The sequence below is a fragment of the Cheilinus undulatus genome, linkage group 23, assembly GCF_018320785.1.
Source record: "Cheilinus undulatus linkage group 23, ASM1832078v1, whole genome shotgun sequence".
In the NCBI taxonomy this organism is placed as follows: domain Eukaryota; kingdom Metazoa; phylum Chordata; class Actinopteri; order Labriformes; family Labridae; genus Cheilinus; species Cheilinus undulatus.
The window spans coordinates 20,972,621-20,995,004 of record NC_054887.1 but is presented as its reverse complement, the minus strand read 5'-3'; the positions used below and the strand labels follow the sequence as shown (position 1 = coordinate 20,995,004).

Below are 22,384 nucleotides of genomic sequence, written 5' to 3'. Positions count from 1 at the left end.
TCACATCATCTTTTCCTCTCACTTACACCTTTCTTTTGATGCCTTTGGTGTGATCTCTTCCCGTCTTCCAGACATTTCTCCCCACCTTCTTCCCTCCTCCTCTTCCGTCCCAATAGCTAGAGGCCTGCATATGACAGACAGATGCTCAACACATAGATCTGCCTTTTAAAATCTGTGCGTCCTTTATCTTCAGCCAAACACATTCACAAGAATTCAGCACTTTTTCTCAGTCAGATATTTTAGCACCCACGCAGTTTTCTCTGTATATCTGTTAATATCCAATACATCAACTTGTCAGGAAGATTAATATCATTTACGTTATGAAATGCGTAGCTGTACACTCTTTGCCGGTGAAAGGTTTTTCACAATGACAGAGCTGGCTGGAAATTATTTCAAACAGGCTTTAATCGACTGCTCATGAAGCGTCTCAGCAGGGAGATGAAAAATTCATAGAATTTTACAAATGCACAAAGATCGTGGACTTTTTGTTGAGCATTTAGCATGAGTTAAGGTCAACTGTAAGCTGCACATGAATGTATTTTCCCCCTTATTATGCTCCTTTTTTCTGCTGACTCAGAACTCAAACATGCTGTTTACTTCCCTTGATAACACTTTCATTTTGTTTTCTCTTTTAAAATGTTCTTCTCTCTTCTCACCTTACCTCACCTCACCCTCTCTGCAGTCTCAGGGAAGAGAAGCAATATCTGGAGAAGGAGAATGAGATTCAGCCCAAACCTGCTGTAAGTTCATCATTGCACCATTCAGGTGTAGTTTCAGAGTCTGCGGATTACTACAGAGACAGCGGTCTTCAGGGGGGATAAATATGACTTTTACCTTAAGCCTCCATCCAGCCTTAATCCCTCCATATGAAGACTTGCCAGTGGCTCTTTTTCAGCTATTTGAAGAAATGTAAAATATTTTATATTACAGTCCTCCATTGAGACTTAAAGATGAGCTGAAGAACTGTTCAACCTTGCTTTTAAAAGTGTAATTGTAATCTTAAACATACCATAGCCAAGAATTGGATGGTTTTCTGCTAGCATACAGATTTTAAAACCACATGAATCATCATAACTATTTATATTTAATCAGCACTAAAATCATTTATTGTGTTGCAGAATAAAAAGATCAGAGAAACCAGAGTAAGAGCACAAGACCCTTAGGATAACATCAAGAAGAATACATGCACAATCCTACAATCATAAAACTCCAGTCACTCCTGTTTGTCTGTACTGCTGCTGGCAAAAGTAGTTTACAGTTTGAGCTGTGTCATACTTGTTGAATGAGTTCTCCGGCTTTAATTAACTTTCGGATTCTTGGATGCTTTTGGGGGTACAATTATGCAACCACCGTTTAATTACCGATTACATTAAGAAACACTTTGAATGTATTACAATTCAGCTTTCATTTCCTCTGGCATGTGCAATGTCTGTAGCATAGAAAAACTCAGTTCCCATGAGTCAAGGTGGCGTCTAATTTTATGATTAATTTACAGAAATCATACAGAGATGCTAAGCAATTGATCGCAAATACTGCACAAGAATTAATATCTGAATAATTTTTCTTGTAATACTTGCATATGTTGCTTGCATGAATAAAACACATGTGAGAAAAGTTAAAGCTCTAAACATTACCAAATGTATGTATATAAGAGTCTTCTAGGAGTTGTTTCTCCCTCTGACATACATCGTAGTATGGTATTAACCAAATAAAACACTTAAAGGCATCTGGGAGACATAGCAATTGTCTATCTCTGTCAGCCGCAAACTCTTGACACACATTAATGATAAACTCTTCACATACATTTCTTGCTGATTTGCTGCTTGTTCAGTAGATAAATACTGGAGTAAACCCACAGCAAGTTAAAGCTCCTGTGAGGCATTTATCACTAGTTATGAAACAGACTTCAGTTAACAATGGTGCCCTGTTACAACTACCTAAAGCAAACAACACTACTAGTGACTAGATTAAGAATTACTATGAAGTCATCTTAAAGACCCTGTAAAGTGAAGATGAATCTGTATTTCGATTTGTTGTATGACAGGTCATCGTGTTATGAACCCCTAAATCAAATTTCAGTTAAATAAAACATCTCTAAGGTTATCAAATTAAGCTTCAAGTCATGAAAAATGAGGCAGTGAAATCTGCTCCAGCATGGTGTGGGCGTGTCTGTTGAATATGATCTTCGCAGATGTTATGAGGCTTTAAATGATCCATAGGTTTGGCAAATTTATCTCACAATGAACAAAAAAACAGCATTTAACTGACTGTAAACTTTCAATAAAGGCAGTGACATCAGCTAACAACAGACTGTACTGAGATGAACTGCAGTTATTTAAGAAATGGGGCAATAATCCATTAGAAGGATATTTCAATATTTTTACGTTGAGTCATGTAGGTACTTGGAAATAGTAGTTGCATTAGCCTCCAGTGATTTCAGTGTGTGATGTCGCTTTAAGGGTATGGCCCTACGGATCTCCATGTTCTGCCCACCTCTGTTTCCTGCTATCTTTTTTTAACTGAGGTGTTTTTTATGTAAAATCTGAACTCAATAAGGTGTAGGTACTGAACGGTAAATTAACAGTTGTGTTTTGTGGATGTTTGTCACATATTGAAGGAGAAAATATGTTAAGTGCCACAGCCATCCAGCCTCATGCTGCATCGGGTTCCCAGAATGCTTGGCACTAGGTTCCCGTGCACCAGATCAATTCAGAAAAGGCTTTTCTCTCTTAATATGTGATAATGATCCCCAAAAATGAAACGTTGGTTTGCTGAACAGTAACATAGGCAATGGAGGTGGGAGGACTACCACGCTCTGTTGGCCGTACTCTGAAAAATGCTCACTGGTCATTCTGGCAGGGAGGCTAGGCTGTACAGTGTAGCAGACGGGTACACTTTCTCTGCATTAATTTGGGATTTTTACATAAAATGGGCCCAAAACAACGTTAGCTTAAAGTAAGCTCTATTTGAAATTTTTGAAGCGTTTTGTTTTTCTCACAGAAAGCCTCTGTGTTTGGCAAAGTAAGCTTCGACTACGTGCTCTTCCGCCTCAGCGTATCCACAGCAGTTTATCTACTGCTTATGCCATCAAAGATCTATTTATAGTCAGTCTTAGTCTCGTATTTCTCATGGAAAGGATGTAGTCCACAACAACAACTTTGTAATAGTTTTAAATGAACACCACTTAATTCTAAATTTTTACCTTAGTTTACATTGTTCTGGTAAGTTTGAGTCTAATTTTAAGTCTTACATGTTGGATTCTTTCTAATTTAAAGCAGGAGGCAACTCCAGTGGTTGAAAAAAGTTGTATTAACATCAGTTTTTAAAAATCACTATACTCTTTTGCTTTATTATTACCTTAATTTTTCAATTTGCTGGTGAGGTCATGGTCTCAATCTCTTGTTGTAAGTTGTCTTAAATGCCGCACAATGTTAAATCAATAATTTATAGTCCCAGCTAAAGTCAAAAAGATGCTTAAGTATGGTATGTGTAAGGGTGTGGCTAAATTTCACTGAAAAGCCCTTATTATAGCAATCTGCTTCATCAAAATATTTTTATCCCGGAAATATTTTGCCGTAAAAGCCTCATCTTAATGATGTCATTATCATAGTCTACTGCTGTTTGATCCTGTGATACATGACAGTGCTCATACTGTGGTGTTGTTCCTAGGAAATGGAGAGTAGAAGAAAGGCGCTGCAGGACAAATGTGAAGATCTGAGGAGAGAAGTTGCCCAGAGACAACTGGATATCAGGTATTTCATCTGGCTGCTGTTTAGTGTGCCATGTGCAGTTTTCCTTACATAGCCCCACAAGCAATATACAATATGTTCATATTGAACCTTCCTTTAGAGCTTCTTTATATCCTGCTGGCTATGAGAAGTAGTGTTTAATCAAAATTATTCCAACAGTAAGAGTATTTTTTTCTGTCTTGCCTTCATCCCTGCACAGAAGTCTGATGGAAGATCTGGAAGCCCATGAACTCCTGATATTGAAAGAACAGAAAGAGCTGGAAGACAAGAATGAGATCATAGAGCTCAAAGAGGTGTGTGTAAGAACACAACATCAATAACAAAACAAATCTTCTGCTTTCTTACATTTCTTTTGTGTTTGTAGGCTGAGAAAGTGAAGCTCATTAGCGTACCTGACCAGATTTTAAAGGAGGTCGAAAGGAAAAGCTCTAAAAGGGAGTGAGTACATTTAACACCTTAATATTTCTTTACTTGGACAGAGAAGGGAAGTTAATGTTTGTAACACCGAGAATGAAAATGAGGGCTCTTTGATGGAGAAAATCAGCAGAAAATAGCTCTCTGATTCATACAATCCGTCTCAGTTTGCCCAAATCCCTCTGTAATCTGTCTCCTTCCCTTTATTTTGATCTCCTGTACATGAAAGAACTGGATTAAACTGGATGAGATCTGAGCTGCCGTTTTCATTATGGAGTGAGTGTTTACTGCTAATTGTTTTTAGCTCGGTGTAAACTTTTGATCCCGGGTTTGTGGGACAGAAAAACAAACACAATCTGTGCAAATCGGAAGCTAAAAATTAACTAATTTTCGAGCTAGGAGCCACGGATTCCAGGTTTGCTTTTGGTGTTTGGTTTCTTCTCTGAATTGTATCACAAGCCTTTTGATGTTCTGCAGATTTTGCAGCTCTGGAGATGCATATTTTAGTCTAAATGAGGGACTCAAAAATATTTGTTGCAATGACCAAACCTTAATAATTTAAAGATGCAGGGCGAACCGATGCAACATGCACTATTTATTTTAATGCAAATGCAGCTGAATTCAAAAAGCCCCTTCCTCACTAGAGAACGGTTCCACTTGAAGCTCCTCCGCAGTCTCTTTTATGTTTATTTCAAATTAATATTAGCCTTCCAAGTGGTGCACTGGAACTGTCTCCATGAGCCGCGTGAGCTATGACTTGTAATTTGAAATTCACAAAGCAGAGGGGTACAGGGGGGAGTGCGTGAAATATGGATACACATGCTGTTATTTCATAAGATGTGCACTCTTCCAGTGCAAGTGTAGAGCTATTGTAGATACTGTGCTCCTGGTCTTCTTTTGTACGGTGTTTCTGAAGTTTTTTATCATCCCCCTAAACACATTAGAGCTGAGCAGAAGAAGATAGGAGCCCTAAATACCGAGATTTCCGAAATGGAGCTGTATGTGAAGCAGGTGGAGCAGCATAACAACTCGCTCAGGAGGAGGAAGAGGGAGCTGAATGAGGAGCTGGAGGGTCTCCGGGCCAAAGTCGAGGAGAGTCAGAGGGAGGGCAGACAGCTGCTGAAAGAGCAGGAGGTCAAGCGGGAGGAAGAGGCTGAATTAACAGGGAACAGGTACAAGCCCTCCATCTATTAAAGCAAGGATACTCTGAAACTGCAAGTATGAGATTAAATTTTACATGTGTGTGTTTTCATCACCAGAGGGATCCTGGAAATGAAGTTACAGACTGTCATGTGTGACAGAAAGTACCTGTATGAGAGCCAATCTGTGCAGCTCAGGGAGAAAAACAGGTAGAGGATGATGAGACACCAAGCTCAGCTGCATATGTAAATGATCATCACGTATCAGTACATCTCAGCGATTACACACTGTATCACATAGGGCACTCAGTAAACATGTTCATGGAGTTATGTTCGTGGCATGATTTTTACAACTGCTCCAGATATTTTAGACAAATTTCACAGAGCCAGTAGCATCACATTTTTTTATTTATTTAATTCTTTAAGTTGGGAGTCTGCACAGTAATCAACATTTCAGATAGCAGCAGTGGTTCCAAACCTATTTTTCTTTCAGCTTCCCTTACAGGAATCCACAGAGAGCTGAGCCACCCCCTTCAAAGAACCATGCACAAAATAGTACTATATTGCTGTCAATTATCAATATTAATTGTCTTTATTGATAATATCTTAGCAGAAGAGGCCTTCACATGTACTGTCACTGAAAGAAATTTAAAAGCCCAATTCCAAAAAAAGTTGGGGCACTGTGTAAAATGAAAATAAAAACAGAATGCAGGGATTTGCAAATCTCATAAACCCATATTTTATTCACAATAGAACATAAAAAACATGTCAGATGTTAAAACTGAGACTTTCACCATTCCATGAGAATATTAGCTAATTTTGAATTTGATTGGAGTTGTGCATCTCAAAAAGTAGGGACGGGGCAAAAACAGTTGGTGGAGCATTTGGAACTAATTAGGTTAACTGCAAACAGGTGATTGGGTTTAACATTATTGGGTATAAAAGGAGCATGTTAGAGAGGCAGACTCTGTAAAATTGTGGAACAATTTCAGAAAAATGTTTCTAAATGTGAAATTACAAAGACTTTGAATATCAAACCATCTACAGTACATAATATCAAAAAATTCTGAAAATCTAGAAAAATCTCTGTGAGTAAGGGACAAGGCTGGAGGTCAATATTGGAAGCAGGCACTGCTTCATCAAAAACAGGCAGGGTTTTGTAATGGAAATCATTGCATGGGCTCAGAAGTATTGATATTTTTTTTTTAAGTTAATTGCTAATATGGACTGAAGTCTATGATACTGGATAAATAGCATCAATTGCTTTTCTGCTCACTTGATGGTGCTATGGTAATAGGATAAAAATGAAGGCAAGGCTAATGCTAAAGCAGTTAAACAGTGGAAAATAGGTATAGATAGCAATATATCGCAATAAATGGTATTGTAATACTCTGTGTCGTGTTAGTACCATATCGCGGGGCAACTAGAGATCCCACCCCTAGAAACCACATATGGCATGTCCCACAGACGAAAGAGGAGAGGGATCATTCAGCTTGTTATCAGCACACAGTTCAAAAGCCTGCATCTCTGATGGTATAGGGTTGCATTGATGCCTATGGGGTGGGCAGTTTACACATCTGGAAAAGCACTATCAATGCTGACAAGTATATAGAGGTTTAAGAGCAACATATGCTCCTATCCAGACGTCTCTTTCAGGGAAAGCCTGGCATATTTTAGCAAGATAATGCTAAGCCCCAAACCACATTCATCACAACAGCATGGCTTCACAGTAGAAGAGTCTTGGTGCTGAACTGGCCTGCCTGCAGTCCAGACCTTTCACCAATAGAAAACACTTGGTTGAGCAGCTAGAATGCTACATCAGACAAGAGTGGGACAACATTCCTCTCCCAAAACTCCCAAAAAGTAGAGGGGATGCTATGCAGTGGAAGACATGGCCTTGTTCCGACTCTTTTGAGGTATGTTGTTGCCATAAAATCAAATTTATTTGACATTACAAATAAAAAAATAAACTAATGAAGGAAAAACATACTGTTGAAAAAAAGACCAAAATATTACACGCTTTTGTCTTCCGTTTAGATGCAAATTTCACAAATCCAAATTAAAATGTAGAATTTGGGAGTTTCTTGTTTTGTGCTCAAGGAAAGGCATAAATTATGGTTATAAAAAACAACAACAGTAGTATAAAGCACCATATGTGCAGAGATCCATCACTAAGTGCTTTACAAAGAGAGCTGGAAACAGTAAAAATGGGTCTTTTGCTTTTTTTAATGCAAGAGAGTTGATGAAGATAAAACAGTGTTTAAAACATATGTTTGTTTTCCTCAGACAGATGCAAGCCCTCAAGAAGATGGAGCAGGTGTTGACTTTTGCCACTGAGCAGCTAGAGCACGCGCAGTCTATCCACAATGAACTGCAGGCACAGGTAACCTGTTCACCACCATTAAAGGATTTAACCAGGAAACCTCCCAAGCAGAGTTGGAAACATAATATTTTTACTGGTAATGAAAATGGAAAGTTCCAGGCTTTGGTGGAAATGTGGGAACATTTCAGAGGTGAAAATGTCATGGTGCAAACTTTCACCACATTAAATCTTAATCTGCGGTACACCTAAGGCTGTTCTATTATTCTAAAGCTTCCTGTGATGTTCCAGATGTTGACAGCTTTACAGAGAAATCAGTGAAAAGAAAAAAGGGAGGGACAGCCATGGGAAATGTGTCAGCACATCTCACAAACCCATAATATGAAAGGAAATCACTACGGCACGCTAGGGAATTCCACACTGAGCAAACACTGAAAACAAAGTAGTTATACAGAGTTATTCATGCATTTCTGCTAATCTGCCAATCAATAACAACTCCCCCGTGAAAAATAACTCATTAATAATATAAATACCGTAAAGGCTGAGACATGGAGTCTGTGGGTAACCACAAAAATGCATCATTAATTATGAGAAAATGTGATCAGTGGCTTTCATATGAAAAAAATATTTAGTTAAAAACTTAACCCAGCATGCTTAAAATGATTTGAGCTACTGATAGTATTCTGTGCTTTATGAATTCAAATGACTAGCACTGCACTGTCCATTTCAAAAGCCTTAACTCATTGATTTAGTCTTATTGGGCTACGAGGGACTAATAATGTTTAAATATGGAGCGATGTAGCTGATGATGCTGAACACAAGGCCTGAAGCCCTGCAGAGAGAGGCCAGCCCGACGCCTGAGGCATTTATTATTTATTAGCACCAGTGTCACTTGATCCAACAGCTATGTGAGGCTTCAGGGAAACTCTGATGTATCGTATTAATTATTTTGCTATCAATGTTTCATATGGAATTTAAAGTGAATATGGGACTGGATTTGATCTGAGGTTTGATCATTTTTTACTGCATATCTATGATTTTTTTTTTCCTTTATTATGTAAAATAGCAACCATGGAAACAAATGCTTGTACATTTCTGCAGCTTTTCGATAAGATGTGGTACCTAATGAATGGAAATTTTGCATGTGTGCTGAACATTTGAAAAGACTGATCCTGGATTTACATTATGACTCAAATTTGCAGTTAGACGCTGTTCCCAAAAGAGAGGCCAGCATTCAGCAGCGACTGGAGCTTCAGAAAGAAGTGGATGCTCTGAGGGGCAGCTATGAGAAACAGGTGAGAACAATGTGGGCGGACACATTATCAGTCGCATCTGTAAAATGTAAAGTAGCAGCAGTTCCAACAAATCTTTCTTTGTTGAGCCTGTGATTTTTTTGTTCTGAAGTGTTTATTCAACCTCTGTAAAACTTACTTTTAAATAAGGTGTACAAGACCCATCGTTAGGCTTATTTTTCATTTAAAAAAATAAAGTTGTAACCAACATGTTGAGTCACCTGACTGCATATAGAATTTGCCTCTATTCATTGTGTTTTCTCAAGCTGATGCTTCTCTACTTAGAGCATATTGGTAGCAAATCGCCAAATACCAGGCTTTTTTCCCTCTCTATTATTGTTATGCTTTTAAAGAAAAAAAAAGCATGTGCGGCAAGGTGGCTTACTAAAGAACACCCAACAAAGGAGGAATGGATAGATATTGTTAATGAGATATATAACATGGAAAGATTAACTTTTTCCCTGAATTTATGTATGAACACATTTACTAATCACTGGAGGAAATGGAACAGTTATTTTAAAAAAGAGGCCCCTTAACACAGTATAATCACCAGAATTAAAAACAAAAATGGGATCATTTATATATCATTTAACAAACGGAGGATGTTAATTATGCAGATGTTTAAACACATAAATATGAAAGTGTCTGGGGTCAGACCAGAATTTCCTGTCTCCAGGGTTGCCACCTTTCAGACAATTAGGAAGAAAAGCTGTATTTTTTCACACAAAGTGGATACTAAAATCTAAAGATATCCTTTGATCCACTTCGGTTTGGGATCCATAAAGTTTACTGAAAGTTGGAAAGGGTGACAAAAAAACTATGATTTTTGGGCAAATATGGAGGCTGGAGTTCTGGCCTGTAATCAAAGATAAGTATCAATACATCAGTGAATTAATATTCATTGCATATGTACCTTGGTTCATGTTTGAGCATATGAATTGTTTTCAATGAATGTAATTTATTTAATAAATTATGGAGCAAAGTAATGCCTCCTAGTGAGCACTGATAACCTCAGTAAAGCGATAGAAGTCATTTATAAAAGTCAGGCTGTCTAAATGTAATTTCTGTGTTTGCTTTATGTAACTACAGGGACTCTTTGTCTTTGTTTTAATGCAATGAAGTGACCTGAGTGGACACGGCTTAGGAGAACATATACGGGTTGAAAAGGAAAAACCACTGAACCTGAATCCCCCTTCTGTGGTTATAAAAAAAAAAAAAAACACTTGTAACCCATTGACCTTAACAACTTTTTCTTTCTTTCTTTCTTTTTTTTTAATTTTCGCGTTATGATTGAATGGTTTCATTTCTGTGTAAGTCTGTGCTTTCCTATGTTTTTCTATCCATTTATTTACCCTATATTAAAAATGTAACCCAATTAAAAATAAGTGACAAAAAAAAAAGCATGTGCGGTTCAGTACATAGATTTGGGGGAGTACTGCTTTAATTGAAGACCCCTCAATTAAAGGCATGAACTGCCCTGTGGAGGTGAGAAGCTTTCTAGCTGACTTTGTGTCCATAATTCACAACTGCATCTGCAGGCTGAGAGATCAACTTCTTCACTAGTAAACAGCAGAGTAGCCTACTCCACCCAGAGAAAGAAGATAGTTCTTTAAAAGCTGAACAGCTTCACCAGAACTGGACGTTGTAGATTTTGCTTAACATAATGGAAATTATGAGACAGTTTTAACCTTTAATCTCTTTGGGAAACTGCGTCTTATAAATGGGTACGGCTTATATTCTATATTTTACAATAGTCATTAAAAGTGCTGTACAAAGCTACTTATGGAGTGGATTGAAATTTATACTCAGGCCATGTTATAGGCCAGTGGTTCTCATCTGGTCCAGCCACAGGACCCACGACCACCTCCATAAGTTGAAATTGTGACCCAGATTTTAACTACTAAAATTAATTTAACAAACAAGCTCTAGTTGGAACGAAAATGGTTAAACAAGAAACTAATATTTGATCAAACTCTGTGCACAATTAAAACATCAATTTGGGTTGTTTTTGAAGGTCTTAAGAAATCTAGACATTATCATACGAAAAACAACTTTCTTCAAATACTTCTATACAAGATAACAGGATAAAGAAGTCAAGTTCTCAGGAAACAACCAGAAGTTACTTCTTGTCCTGCAAAATAGAGAGAATTAAGACATACAGATACACTGCTTAAGGATTCAGTACATCCTTGGATTTTTGCTATAATGTATTTTTCCAGGCACCAAATCACGACCCACTGTAAACAGCCTCACGACCCACTTTTGGATCCTGATCCCCAAGTTGAGAACCACTGTTACAGGCTACAAAAGCAAATAAGACTGGCAGCAACAATGCTGATAGTGTTATGAAGGGTTTTTTTTTTTTGTTATTTTTAAACGTATATTATTTATAATGCTTCTGCAGGGTGTCAGACGAGGTGGTTTGCAGCAGTGGTTCTCAACTAGTGGGTCAGGACCCAAAAGTAGGTCACACAGCTGTTTTCAGTGGGTCACGAAGGTGTTCTTGGAAAAACAGAGGTAAAAAGTCTATGATGCACAGAGGGCCTAAGCTGAAATGAATCCATTTATTTTAGGTTACTCTGTGTTTTTTCCATAATAAGGAGTAAGTGTTGGTAATTTTCTTGAGATTTTAGCCTTTTTAACTGAGGAAAACATAATTGTCACACAGCTCTAAGTGTTTTAGTTCCACAGTATTTCAAGAAAACCGTTTAAATTTACACCTTATCATGGGAAATGGAGGAAAATACAATGTATGCCTGCAAGCTAGTGCTGCACAATTAATTTAATCAATTGCCATATTACGTTGTGCAATTATATTAGTGCATAAAAGGCTGCAATTCTGTATTACGTAGCACTTAAAAGGTTTACAAAAATACCCGCAGAAATGCCTTTAAGTTTACAATAGTGCAACTATTGCACTTAGTAGAAGTACTTTTTTCTGGATAATTTTAAGTTAGTTTGAAAGCAATGCTGTAAAAATTCAGTTTTTATGCTTCTAACACTTGTATGTTTATAGTTAAGAAATACACACTTCAAAACTATCATTATTCTCTACATTTGTTTGATAATCAAGCATGTAGACTCATGGTGTGATTTATGGATTTTATCACAAGTCACAATATTGTCCAGTATGATCGTAATCGTACATTATTAAGAAATTGTTCAGCACGATTGCATGCTTATCAGTTTAGGGTGTCTAATGACACACTTGTCCAGTCTCTTTGTGGCTCGTGGTAGCTAATTCAGGAGGTGGTGATGGGAAGAAACAGCTGTTTTTTACATTTTCCACAGCCAATATTTCCGATGAGTGGTATGTTTTGACTTTTTAAAGAGAGCATGAAGGTATTTTTTTGTTTGATGTACATCAGCAAAGAGTTTAAAGTACTGATTCGTCCACAGGGGGCGTCAAAATCAACTCAAATCAAAAGTTAACAGGAACTTTAAATGTGTAGCAGCTTAATCTCTATTGGGAGACGTCTGCACTTAACTCAGAAAGTTCCTCAGTTCATCCTTTATCTATCTCATATTAGAGACTCTAAGTCCACACTGCTCTGCCATTCTGCTGTCAGTAACAAGGAAATTTGAAGTTGTGACATTTCTCGACTCAAAATGCTTCTGAATATGTTCCAACCCCAGCTATCAGCAGCAGAGGAGGAGAGCAGAAAGAAGCAGCAGTTCAGTGTGATTCAGGAGCTGCTGAGGGAGTCAAACAGCCTCAGAGAAGAACTCCATAACCTCCGATGTTTGACACACATCAAAGCTGAGGAGAGGGGCCAGAAGCACCGTGAACGGCTCAGGGCTGAGGTTAAAAACAAACAGAGACACATACAACACACAGACATGCAAGTGTACATTTAAATAGATTCTGATGTTGTCTTTTGTGCATTTAATCACTTATGTGGGGAAAGTCATGCATATTTTAGGCATCAATGTGCCAAACGCATCAAAGAGGACTTAAGTAGGTTTATATTTTAGGCATGAATGTGACAGGAAAAAAACCAAGGAGTGAAAATGTCTACATTTTAAAGCTCTACCGAGATCACTGCTGTAATAATGTGCAATTTTCAGGATTATCTGGTTAAATTTGAAGACTCTGCAATTTTAGCTTTAAAATTGAGGCTTTAGTCAAAAAGTGATTCTTCCAGCTACTTTCAAAAACTGCTCTGGACTCACTTCAAAGCATAATTTCTGCTGAAATATAAAGCATGTGCTGTTTTTCCTAAGGAAGTATTGCAAACCAGCAATATTTGCAAGTACGAATACTTGATTAGTAAGTGATAAAATCCAATTAAATACAAATCTTCAAAATGAATGAGTTGATATAGAAATTGCTTGAAAATCTATCCACTAAAGCAGGACTGCTAGATAAGCTCCCTCTTTCTTTTTATGCATTAAATCTGTCAGAAGAAAAGCTGCTACATCACTGAAAAATGCTAACCCACAAATACAATTGAAGGTTGATGTTTGTGAGCTGAAATCTCACACACCCACATGGAAGTGATGATACTGTAATTTTACCTGTGTAACTCCATCCACAGCAGCTGAACCAGCACATCCAGCAGGAGCTGCAGGAAAAAGCCTTAATCATCACGGACCACAACAAGCTGAATACTATGCTGCAGCGCAGGTGTCACCGCTCTTTCCTCTGCTTATTTCCTTGTCAGCCGCCTTTCATTAGAAACAAAGGACTGTGTCACGATAAAGAGGTTACACAGATGCTGCTAAGCTGTTAATAGACAGTATAAGGGGAGGAATGATCACCTGGCTGTCTGCACGTTTCCTGTCCCCCCCCCTTTTTACTTTTTCTAATACAGACATAAACTTTTGCATGTCACAGGAATATTAAACTCTCCATAAATGCCATTATTGATCACTTTTTGCATCACATGCAGCAGCACAAATGGTCCATATTGAGTTCCTTTTCACAGCATATTGATATGACTATTCCCCAAATGATTATTGATTCCCTTGTTATTTGTTTGCCTCCTCTGATCTGAGTAACAGCTGGGATCACAATTAATTCAGACATCTGCACATGTTGTCTGGGCACAAAACCAGAACCTCCTAATTGGTCATACTTCAGCGTACAGACACAGACTAATGCGTGTGGCACCACCCAGTACAACAGCATACACTTCCAGTGCATACAGTTAGGTGTGCACCGCAGTCGAATGTGGACGCACTTGAGAGGAAGTCAGCTCCAGACGCTGAATCATGTCAAGCAAAAACAGGGCAGGATGATAATTAAATGTTGTTTAGTCTCTGTGTCTGATTAAAATAAGAAAGCAGTTCTTTTTAGCAGTCATTGTTCACAGCTCACATGTTTTACATGAACTGTGAAGTGAAATTTAATGAAATGCCACGTTGCATTAGCACAAAGATCTGTTGGAACAACTTTTTTATCTACTTGATTGTTGAGTGTAAATAGAATTAGTTTGCCTTTTTTAACTTTAGATTTTAAGCCTTTAAAATGAAGAGTGATATTAAGATATGGCATTAATGTAGCAGATGTAAAAGTACCAGAATCCCTATGATCTGAGGCTGACTGTCAAAACTGCCCCCTTCCCAATTTCTTATTTTTTGCATATTTGCCACACTTTAATGTTTCAGATCATCAAACAAATTCCAATGTTAGAAAAAGATAGCCTGAGTAAAGTGCATTTTTAAATGATAATTTCATTTATTTAAGGAAAAAATAATCAAAACCTGCCTGACCATATGTAAAAAAGTAGTTGCCCCCTAAACTAATGTCTCGTGTAGCCCTTGGGGGCAACAACACAGTGGAGGAATTTTCGCCCTCTCTTCTTTTAGAGTTTCAATTGGCCATATTTGAGGGGTTTCGACCATGGTCATGCCACAGCATCTCATTCTGATTTAACTACAAACTTTTACTTGGCCACTACAAAATCTTCATTTTTTAATCCATTCAGTATGATGGTCTTTGTATGAAATGCTGTGTTAGTTTTGTCTCGTCAGTCCACAGAATATTTCTCCAAAAGTCTCTGGGACCATCAAGATGGTTTTTGGAAAATGTGAGACGGGCCTTTTTCTTCTTTTTGGTCAGCAGTGGTTTTGGCCTTGTATCTCTCTCTTGGATGCCATTGTTGCCCAGTCTCTTTCTTATTGTTGAATCATGAACATTGACCTTAACTGAGTCAAGTGAGGCCTGCAGGTCCACAGATGTTCTGGGTTCTTTTAAGACTCCCTGGATGAGCCATCAATGCACTCTTGGAGTTATTTTGGTAGGCCAGCCACTCCTGGGAAGGTTCACCACTGTTCCAAGTTTTCTCCATTTGTGCACAATGGCTCTCACCACGGTATACTTGAGTCCCAAAGCCTCAGAGAATGGCTTTGTAACCCTGTCCAGACTGATGGATGTCAATTTGTTCTTGAATTTCTTCAGATGGTGGCATGATGTTTCTGACAGCTTCTATTTAAGTGATTTCTTGATTCAACAGGTCTGGCAGTAATCAGGCCTGGGTGTGGCCAGTGAAATTTAACTCAGTTTTCCAATACTGTGGTTAATCACAGTTAATTCATGATTTAACTAGAGGGGAGCTACATTTTCACAGAGGGAAAACCATGTAATCATCATTTAAAAACTGCATTTTGTATTTATTTTGTATTGTTGTTTGTATTTACATAGGTAATCTTTGTCCAATATATTTTCTTGTTTTTTTTCAAAGATTTATTTTTGGGCCTTTTCATGGCTTTATTTGATAGAGGAAGGACAGTGGACAGACTTGGAAATAGGGAAGAGAGTGGGGAGAGACACGGGGTAAAGAGCCTCAGGCCGAATTCAAACCTGGGCCACCCACATACATGGGTAGCACCTTAAACCACTCGACCATCTGCGCGCCCCATCTTTGTCAAATCTTAAAATTAGTTTGATGATCTGAAACATTTAAGTGACAAATATGCAAAAGTTAAGAAATCAGGAAGGGGAGAAATACATTTCACAGCACTATACATTCTCTGCAATGTAAATGCTAAATTATGTAACATGATACTGAACAAATTTACCAAGAATATACAGCAAATCAAAGGAAAATGATTCAATGTTTAAAAATGCTGCCATTGATAGAGGTTTCATCCTGTGATCCACCATGGCTTCTTCACTAATAAGTGCTTTTCTCTTCAGGGTATCACAGTATTGTAAGCTTTGCCACATGATTACAGAAGAGAAGAACAAGTACATAAAGCTGAAGCAAATCGCCTCCCAGACGATCACAGAGCTGATGGAGCAGGTGAAGGTGCTGGAAAATGAGCTGGAAATCCAGCGTACCCTTGCCACCAACAAGGACAGGTGTGTTTTAGTGTGTTTTGGAGGGCAGCACTGAGATTCTGTGTTGTGTTTAACTTGGTTGGTAAATGGGAGGAATAGTCATGGGTGTCTGCTTTCTGTCAGGCTTTGTTTTTTAGTTATTTAATTTAAGTTATTTAAAGACCCTGAAAAGTAAAATCCATAATTTGTGTCTTAACACTCTAGATTTGTTAGAATATGGCTGCTGTAAACATGTGACAACACTTAGATCTGCATGTGACTGAATTCTGGATTTAGACTGTTAGAAAGTTTTTCACCTCTTTCCTGGCCAGGTTTAATGTGGGTGGGGCTGATATATGGGCTCATGATGTCAGGGGCCCACAGTGGGGAATGACCCCGCCCTCTAACACTACAGTCTGTTGTTAGCTGATGTCACTGCCTTTATTGAAAGTTAACAGTCAGTTAAATGCTGTTTTTCCTGTTAATTGTGAGGTAAATTTGCCAAATCTATCAGCCACAGTGGTCTATGGATCATTTAAAGCATCATAACAGAGATTAGAGCCAGAATATGGGCTTTGTCTCTTCTTCTAAGGTCAAGAGACAGGCTAATAGCATGAGTGCTTTCCCCAATGCAGATTGTAGCATTTTTTTTATTTGAGAGGATCTTATTTCTCTTGAGTGGGCGTGGCTTCAGCTCATTCAACAGACACGCCCACACCATCCTGGAGCAGATTTTACTGCCTCAGTTTTCATGATTTTGAAGCTTAATTTTATAATCTTAGAGGTGTTTTATTTTACTGAAATTTGATTTAGGGGTTCATAACACAGTGACCTGTCATACAACAAACCTAAACACAGATTTATTTTCACTTTACAGGGTCTTTAATTGTTAATTTACATCTTTATAAGTTGCATTAGACTCATTTGTAGCTTATTTTCTCGCAATTTCTGGTGAGAAAAACCTCACCTACTGAACCATTCGTCCAATCAAAATTATTTTATTCTCCCACAAGTGTCAAAAAGCCTCTCTTAATTCCTTTTCGTTTATAGAATTACAATCCATCATGCTGCAGAGTCTGAAGTATACCTGCTAATGCAAATAATGAGCAATATCCATCTTTCTGTGTAAATGTAATAGCCTTAAAGCAAGTGCTGACTTTTTAAAGTAGAAACTTTTATATTTTTTAAGCTTTATGAGGAGCTTTAGCTGGCAATGAAAGAGATTAATATTTATACAGTCCTCCTTCATGAGCTACAAAAGAAAATGAAAACTTTTTTGTATTTTCAGCTTCATGATTTTGCTGATGCCTCAAGCTCCACCCTCCAACAGCAAAGGAAGGCCAAGGCCTTACCTAAGGGTCATATGACCTAACCTTATGACCTCCTGTCTCCAACTAGTGAATCAATTGTCAGTTAAATCAGCGCTGGCTGGAAGAGCAAGTTAAGAATCAAACTTTCCAGAACTGGGCAAATACATATTTTCTGCCAAGAAAGCTTTCACTGTAGCTACATCCAAGCTTAAAGCTCCATCAGCATTCATTTTTTACCGGCTTATTGTACTTGATTAAAAAATACATGTACATAAATTACTTTCTAGTGTTTTAGTAATAGTACTGCTAGTACTAGTAGTACTCGAGAACAGTCTTGGTCTCGAGAACGGTCCGTAGACCACTTTTTTAAAGGCTTGGTCTTGCTGGGGCATCAAGAACATTTTTACTTGTCTATGTCTTGTCTTGGTCGTAGACTGACAGAACTCAGGGTTTTTGGACTCTGGCCGGACTTTGGTCTCGGGCATGTTTGTTAGTGTGGTCTTGACAACAACACTTTTTTCAACTTGTGATTTTTGACTCTTGCATTGCTGACAAACGTGTCAAGTGGTATCACTTTTTCTAGGGTGCAAAAATCATCACAAATGCTCCTTACAGGAGCTTGAAAGCAAAATTTGTCAGCCTTTTAATTCAAGCTATATCTACATCTATACTGACCTTTTCTGGTTAATTTCTAATCATTTTTATGTCCTTTCCAGATCACTTACAAAGGCTCGGATGAAGCTCTCTAATATTGCCAAAATGAGAGACAAACTCCAAAATGACATCTCAAAGGTCAGATACCTTCAAACACAAACAAACAGAGATAAACCTGACAAACATGGCGCTCCAAAATCTTGTGTCTACAATATAACAGTTTATATAAGTGATATAAATGGTATAGGGAATAATGTTCAAGGGACCACACAGTTGAACAGAGACACAGGGTAGAAAGTGCTGCTTAGTTGTTTTGAGAGCTCTGAGGATTTCTTGCTGGGCTCCTAAACCTTGTTTTTGACAGCTTCAGAGTTCAGGAGGCAAACTGAAAGTTTCCCCGTATTTATCTTTGTGTTACATAAGACACTCAGACAGTAACACCCAGTGCTCCGTTTACCAGAGTTTGTGAACTTTTGTGGCGTCTACTCTCGTTGTGGCTTTCACCAAGAAGCAGAAGTTCATTCCATCACAAGTAATGCAACAAAATTAGCCACTGAACTGCTTTAAACAATGAAAACAACACATGTGGTTCAAAGGTCTATTATCTAGTTTTTTCTTGTATTGTAGGCTGCCTGGAAGCACAGACAGTTGAGTCAGGAGTCTGCAGACAACAAACTGGAATCAATGAGACTCTCAAAAATGATCAACGTCCAGGAGAAAGCTCTTCTGGAGATTAATCGCAATCAAGAAACGGCCATGCAAAGGCGCAATTCTCTGTATGTCCACAAGATGCTGCCTGAGTGATCTAAATCAGAAAATTTACTAAAAATTAAGGCCTTTACTTTGTTTGTCATCTACAGCGGCATCCAGCTGCTGGAGCACGAGGAGGTTTTATTTAACTACTATGAGAAAGTGAACATTCAGGAGGCTGCCATTACTAAAGGCAATATGATGCTGGAGAGCCTGGAGAAGGAGATGAGAGACTTACAGCTGGTCATAAATGAGGAGAAGAGACAGATAGAGCTGAAAAAGAAGGAGGTGCCTTTGAAGAGAAAGTTCGAAGAGGAGATCACAATGCTGCAGATTGAGGTAGGAAACGTCCATGTTTGGGCGCTGATAGACTTGGGGAACCACAAGTAAGTTTTGCATCTAAACTTTGAATGCGTCAAACTAATTATTTGCAAAAGTCGTGGGCGGAAAGATGTGCGCTCTTTGAAACAGTTGAGGATGGATGATAGGCAAATGTCATGGTAATCATTTATTCTTGTGTTGTTTGAACAGCGATGACAGTGTCTTAGTGCCACTCTTCCAACGCCCACTTCTTCTTTCTTTGTATCCGCTCTTATTTCTCGCCAAGAAAAACACTCCATCTACTGTGAATGAAGCAGTGGCTGTATATAGTTCTCAGAAGATGAGCAGATGTATTGTACTTTTAAACCCTATATTTTTTGCAAGGGCTACTTTGTCATTCAACCAGTGGATCTGGGAGCAGTTACTCCTGTTTTTTAGCTCCTCTGTGGTGGGATCACATGCACTGAAAAGCCAGAATGTGTGTTGGAATTTTCTAGGTAAATTCGGTATGTTTGTATGCATGTCCAAGAGTACTTCAGGCCATTGATCAGCCATGTGTGTGTGTTCCTGCAGCTGCATGGAAAAAATTAGTTTAAGACATTTTTATGATTTATGAGAAATCAGGGAAAAGTTCTCATAGGATGTTGAGAAATACATGATTGTATGTACATGTGAGTTATTTGTGTCTAGTGTATTGTAAACTATTGTTCAACTTTGTTTTTAAAGTTAGGGGAACTCCAGTAAGATTATTTTAAGATGACTTCACTTTGCAGACATAGTTTCATTTTGCTCTACTAATGAGCTGTTCTGAAAAACAGTGAGTAGCTGTGCATGGATTTGAATCCAGTCAGTCAATCTAATGTTCTTTTAGCATGCATTCAAATTAGCAGAAGTATGTTTCTTTGACAGAGATTCAATTGCAAAATTTGACTTTTTCAGAGTCTGTTGATTCTTTTAGAGGATAGCAGATCATTTTACAGACAAACAGCAGTGCAGTCACAGAGAGCAGGAGGGTCTGTAGCGGAGGATTTTTGCCTTAAAGGTCCACTGTGAAATGTTTAGCCAAGTGGAAAGAGTACACAACTATCGTGCTCAAGTAAATGTACAGTTCCTCTGGCTAAAATTTAGTTAAGCAGAAGTAAAGATACTGGTCTATAAATCTACTCAAGTGAAAGTAAAAAGTATTTAAAGTGTAATTTAAGTACTGAGTCCAGAGTAGCTACAGAGGAGTTGTACATTAAAAAATAATCTTTCCTTACTGGCAACAACAACAAGAGAATAGATCTCCAACCAGGTTGTTAAGGTAAAGTCACACCTCTATATTAAAGTCAAATATAAAGCTCAATTGAAAGAGTTGTATTTATTAACTATATATAAGTTTAACACTTTAAAATTGTCTATTTAAGTCGACACTGCATATAGTTAAACTACACTTTTTAAAGAAATATTTTATAATTAGACAGAGCTGCAGTAAGTCTTGAAATTCTGGTAATTCTGCAAGAACAAAGCAGAGAGTCAACCTAATATCAAGGCAATGCATAACAATGAAGAAATGTCACTATGCATCCCTTATGGACACCTGAAGTCACAGGTTGGGAATCTAACTCAGCAGAGACCTTGTCTCATATCAAACAACCCACCATAAACATGAGCAAAAGAACCCCATTAGTTATCAGCTGTTTTGGGTTGTGATGTGGAATCATTCTCTCACTGATGGACTACTGTGTAGTCAACAGAGGTGAAAAAAAGTACAAGACTATAGTACTTAAATAAAAGCACAGTTAATCTGGTTAAAACTTGAGTAGAAGTTAAGGTTCTGATTTTAAAATGTACTTAAAAAAGCTACTCAATTACAGTACTTTGAGTAAATGTAATTAGTTACTTTCCAACTCTGGGTACACTACATATAATAACAATGGGTTAGTATTGTCCCAGACTGTGTACTTACAGAAAGTGATGATGGTTTAGCCACCTCTGTTTTCTATTTTTTAACAGGGAATTGCAAATAGATGCTAGGCAATTATAACCAAAGTCTGATATTTTCACACTATGAATTTCATAGAGATGCATGATAGTTATTATTCCAATTGTAAAATATTAATCAGTAAAATCTACCAATAATAAAAGCATTTGAAACATCATCTGAAACAGTAGCTGGTGTAGCAGTATGTGACAAGGATAAGTGTGTTTACAAAACATGCTCCGCAAAGATCCCAAAGGGAGGAAAATACCCTGGAGTTTTAACATAGTGGATCTTATGAGTCACATAAGAGTTGTCATCCTAACGACAGACTATAGTGCCTTTAACTAGTATTCATTCCCTTGGATGTTCTTCCCTTCTATTGATTTTGAAAATCAATCATGGTTAATGTAATTTGGCTTTTTTGAAAAAAAAAAACTCTTTAGTGTCAGAGGGAAAACAGTGTCTTTAGTGCCTTGGATTTTTTTGTATCCATTACCTGCCTTATACTTTTCCATCACTTTTATCTGAGTTGATGGAGTGTTCTTTTTTCTTCATGGTGTAATGGTAGCCAGGTATACTGAATAACCAGTAGCCAGGAATACCGAGTAACCAATCCAGAATCTATTAAGTTTTGCTAATATTTTCATGCACCTTTAAATGAAGATTTCTGTTTTCCATCTTTATTACAACAGAATATAAATGACACCGGCACATCAGAAAAGTTTGTTTCAGTGCCTTTCAAAGCAGGTGATTAAAGAGCAGAAATAGAGAAATGAAAGGTTGAAGAAGCATATTGTAATGCATAATATTCAAACATAAATGCTTACACCAGTACTTCTACACATGCACTGACATATGGGGACATCTGTAGATTCTTTGTAGAACTAGTGCATACAAGAACTTCCTTTTGTAAGACAAAGGCTCCAAGAAAACTCAGAACTGAACATTTGTGGTTAATTTATAACATTGCTTTTGGGGCCGAGCTTCTTACTTTGTCACTGAGGTGAACTGTCTGTGGTCAATTGTTCTCAGATATTCGATCAATGTTCAGACCAAAACTTTTGCTAACTTACTCCTCAAACAGAAAGAGGAAAAAGAACAACTAAACCAAGTGAGATGAACCAAAACAACCACACAGCACAGATTTCATGTATGAAAACAGAGACACACATGAATACCAAACACAAAAACACTCAAGCATGGTTGCA

General features: G+C 37.8%; 1 protein-coding gene across 4 annotated transcripts in view; it reads left to right on the top strand.

Annotated features, from left to right (window-relative positions):
- The window catches only part of ccdc146 (coiled-coil domain containing 146), a 77,095-nt gene that overhangs the window by 28,754 nt on the left and 25,957 nt on the right, over positions 1–22,384 (top strand). For 3 of the 4 annotated variants that reach the window (XM_041780643.1, XM_041780646.1, XM_041780645.1), the window contains 14 exons: positions 683–740; positions 3,670–3,752; positions 3,949–4,042; positions 4,114–4,187; positions 5,108–5,335; positions 5,423–5,512; positions 7,589–7,685; positions 8,825–8,917; positions 12,551–12,718; positions 13,453–13,541; positions 16,056–16,220; positions 18,205–18,280; positions 18,770–18,918; positions 19,003–19,231. In XM_041780643.1, coding sequence (XP_041636577.1) covers positions 683–740; positions 3,670–3,752; positions 3,949–4,042; positions 4,114–4,187; positions 5,108–5,335; positions 5,423–5,512; positions 7,589–7,685; positions 8,825–8,917; positions 12,551–12,718; positions 13,453–13,541; positions 16,056–16,220; positions 18,205–18,280; positions 18,770–18,918; positions 19,003–19,231 — 1,693 coding nt within the window. The remainder of the gene's footprint in view (positions 1–682; positions 741–3,669; positions 3,753–3,948; positions 4,043–4,113; positions 4,188–5,107; positions 5,336–5,422; positions 5,513–7,588; positions 7,686–8,824; positions 8,918–12,550; positions 12,719–13,452; positions 13,542–16,055; positions 16,221–18,204; positions 18,281–18,769; positions 18,919–19,002; positions 19,232–22,384) is intronic. The other variant, XM_041780644.1, reaches the window with a different exon arrangement.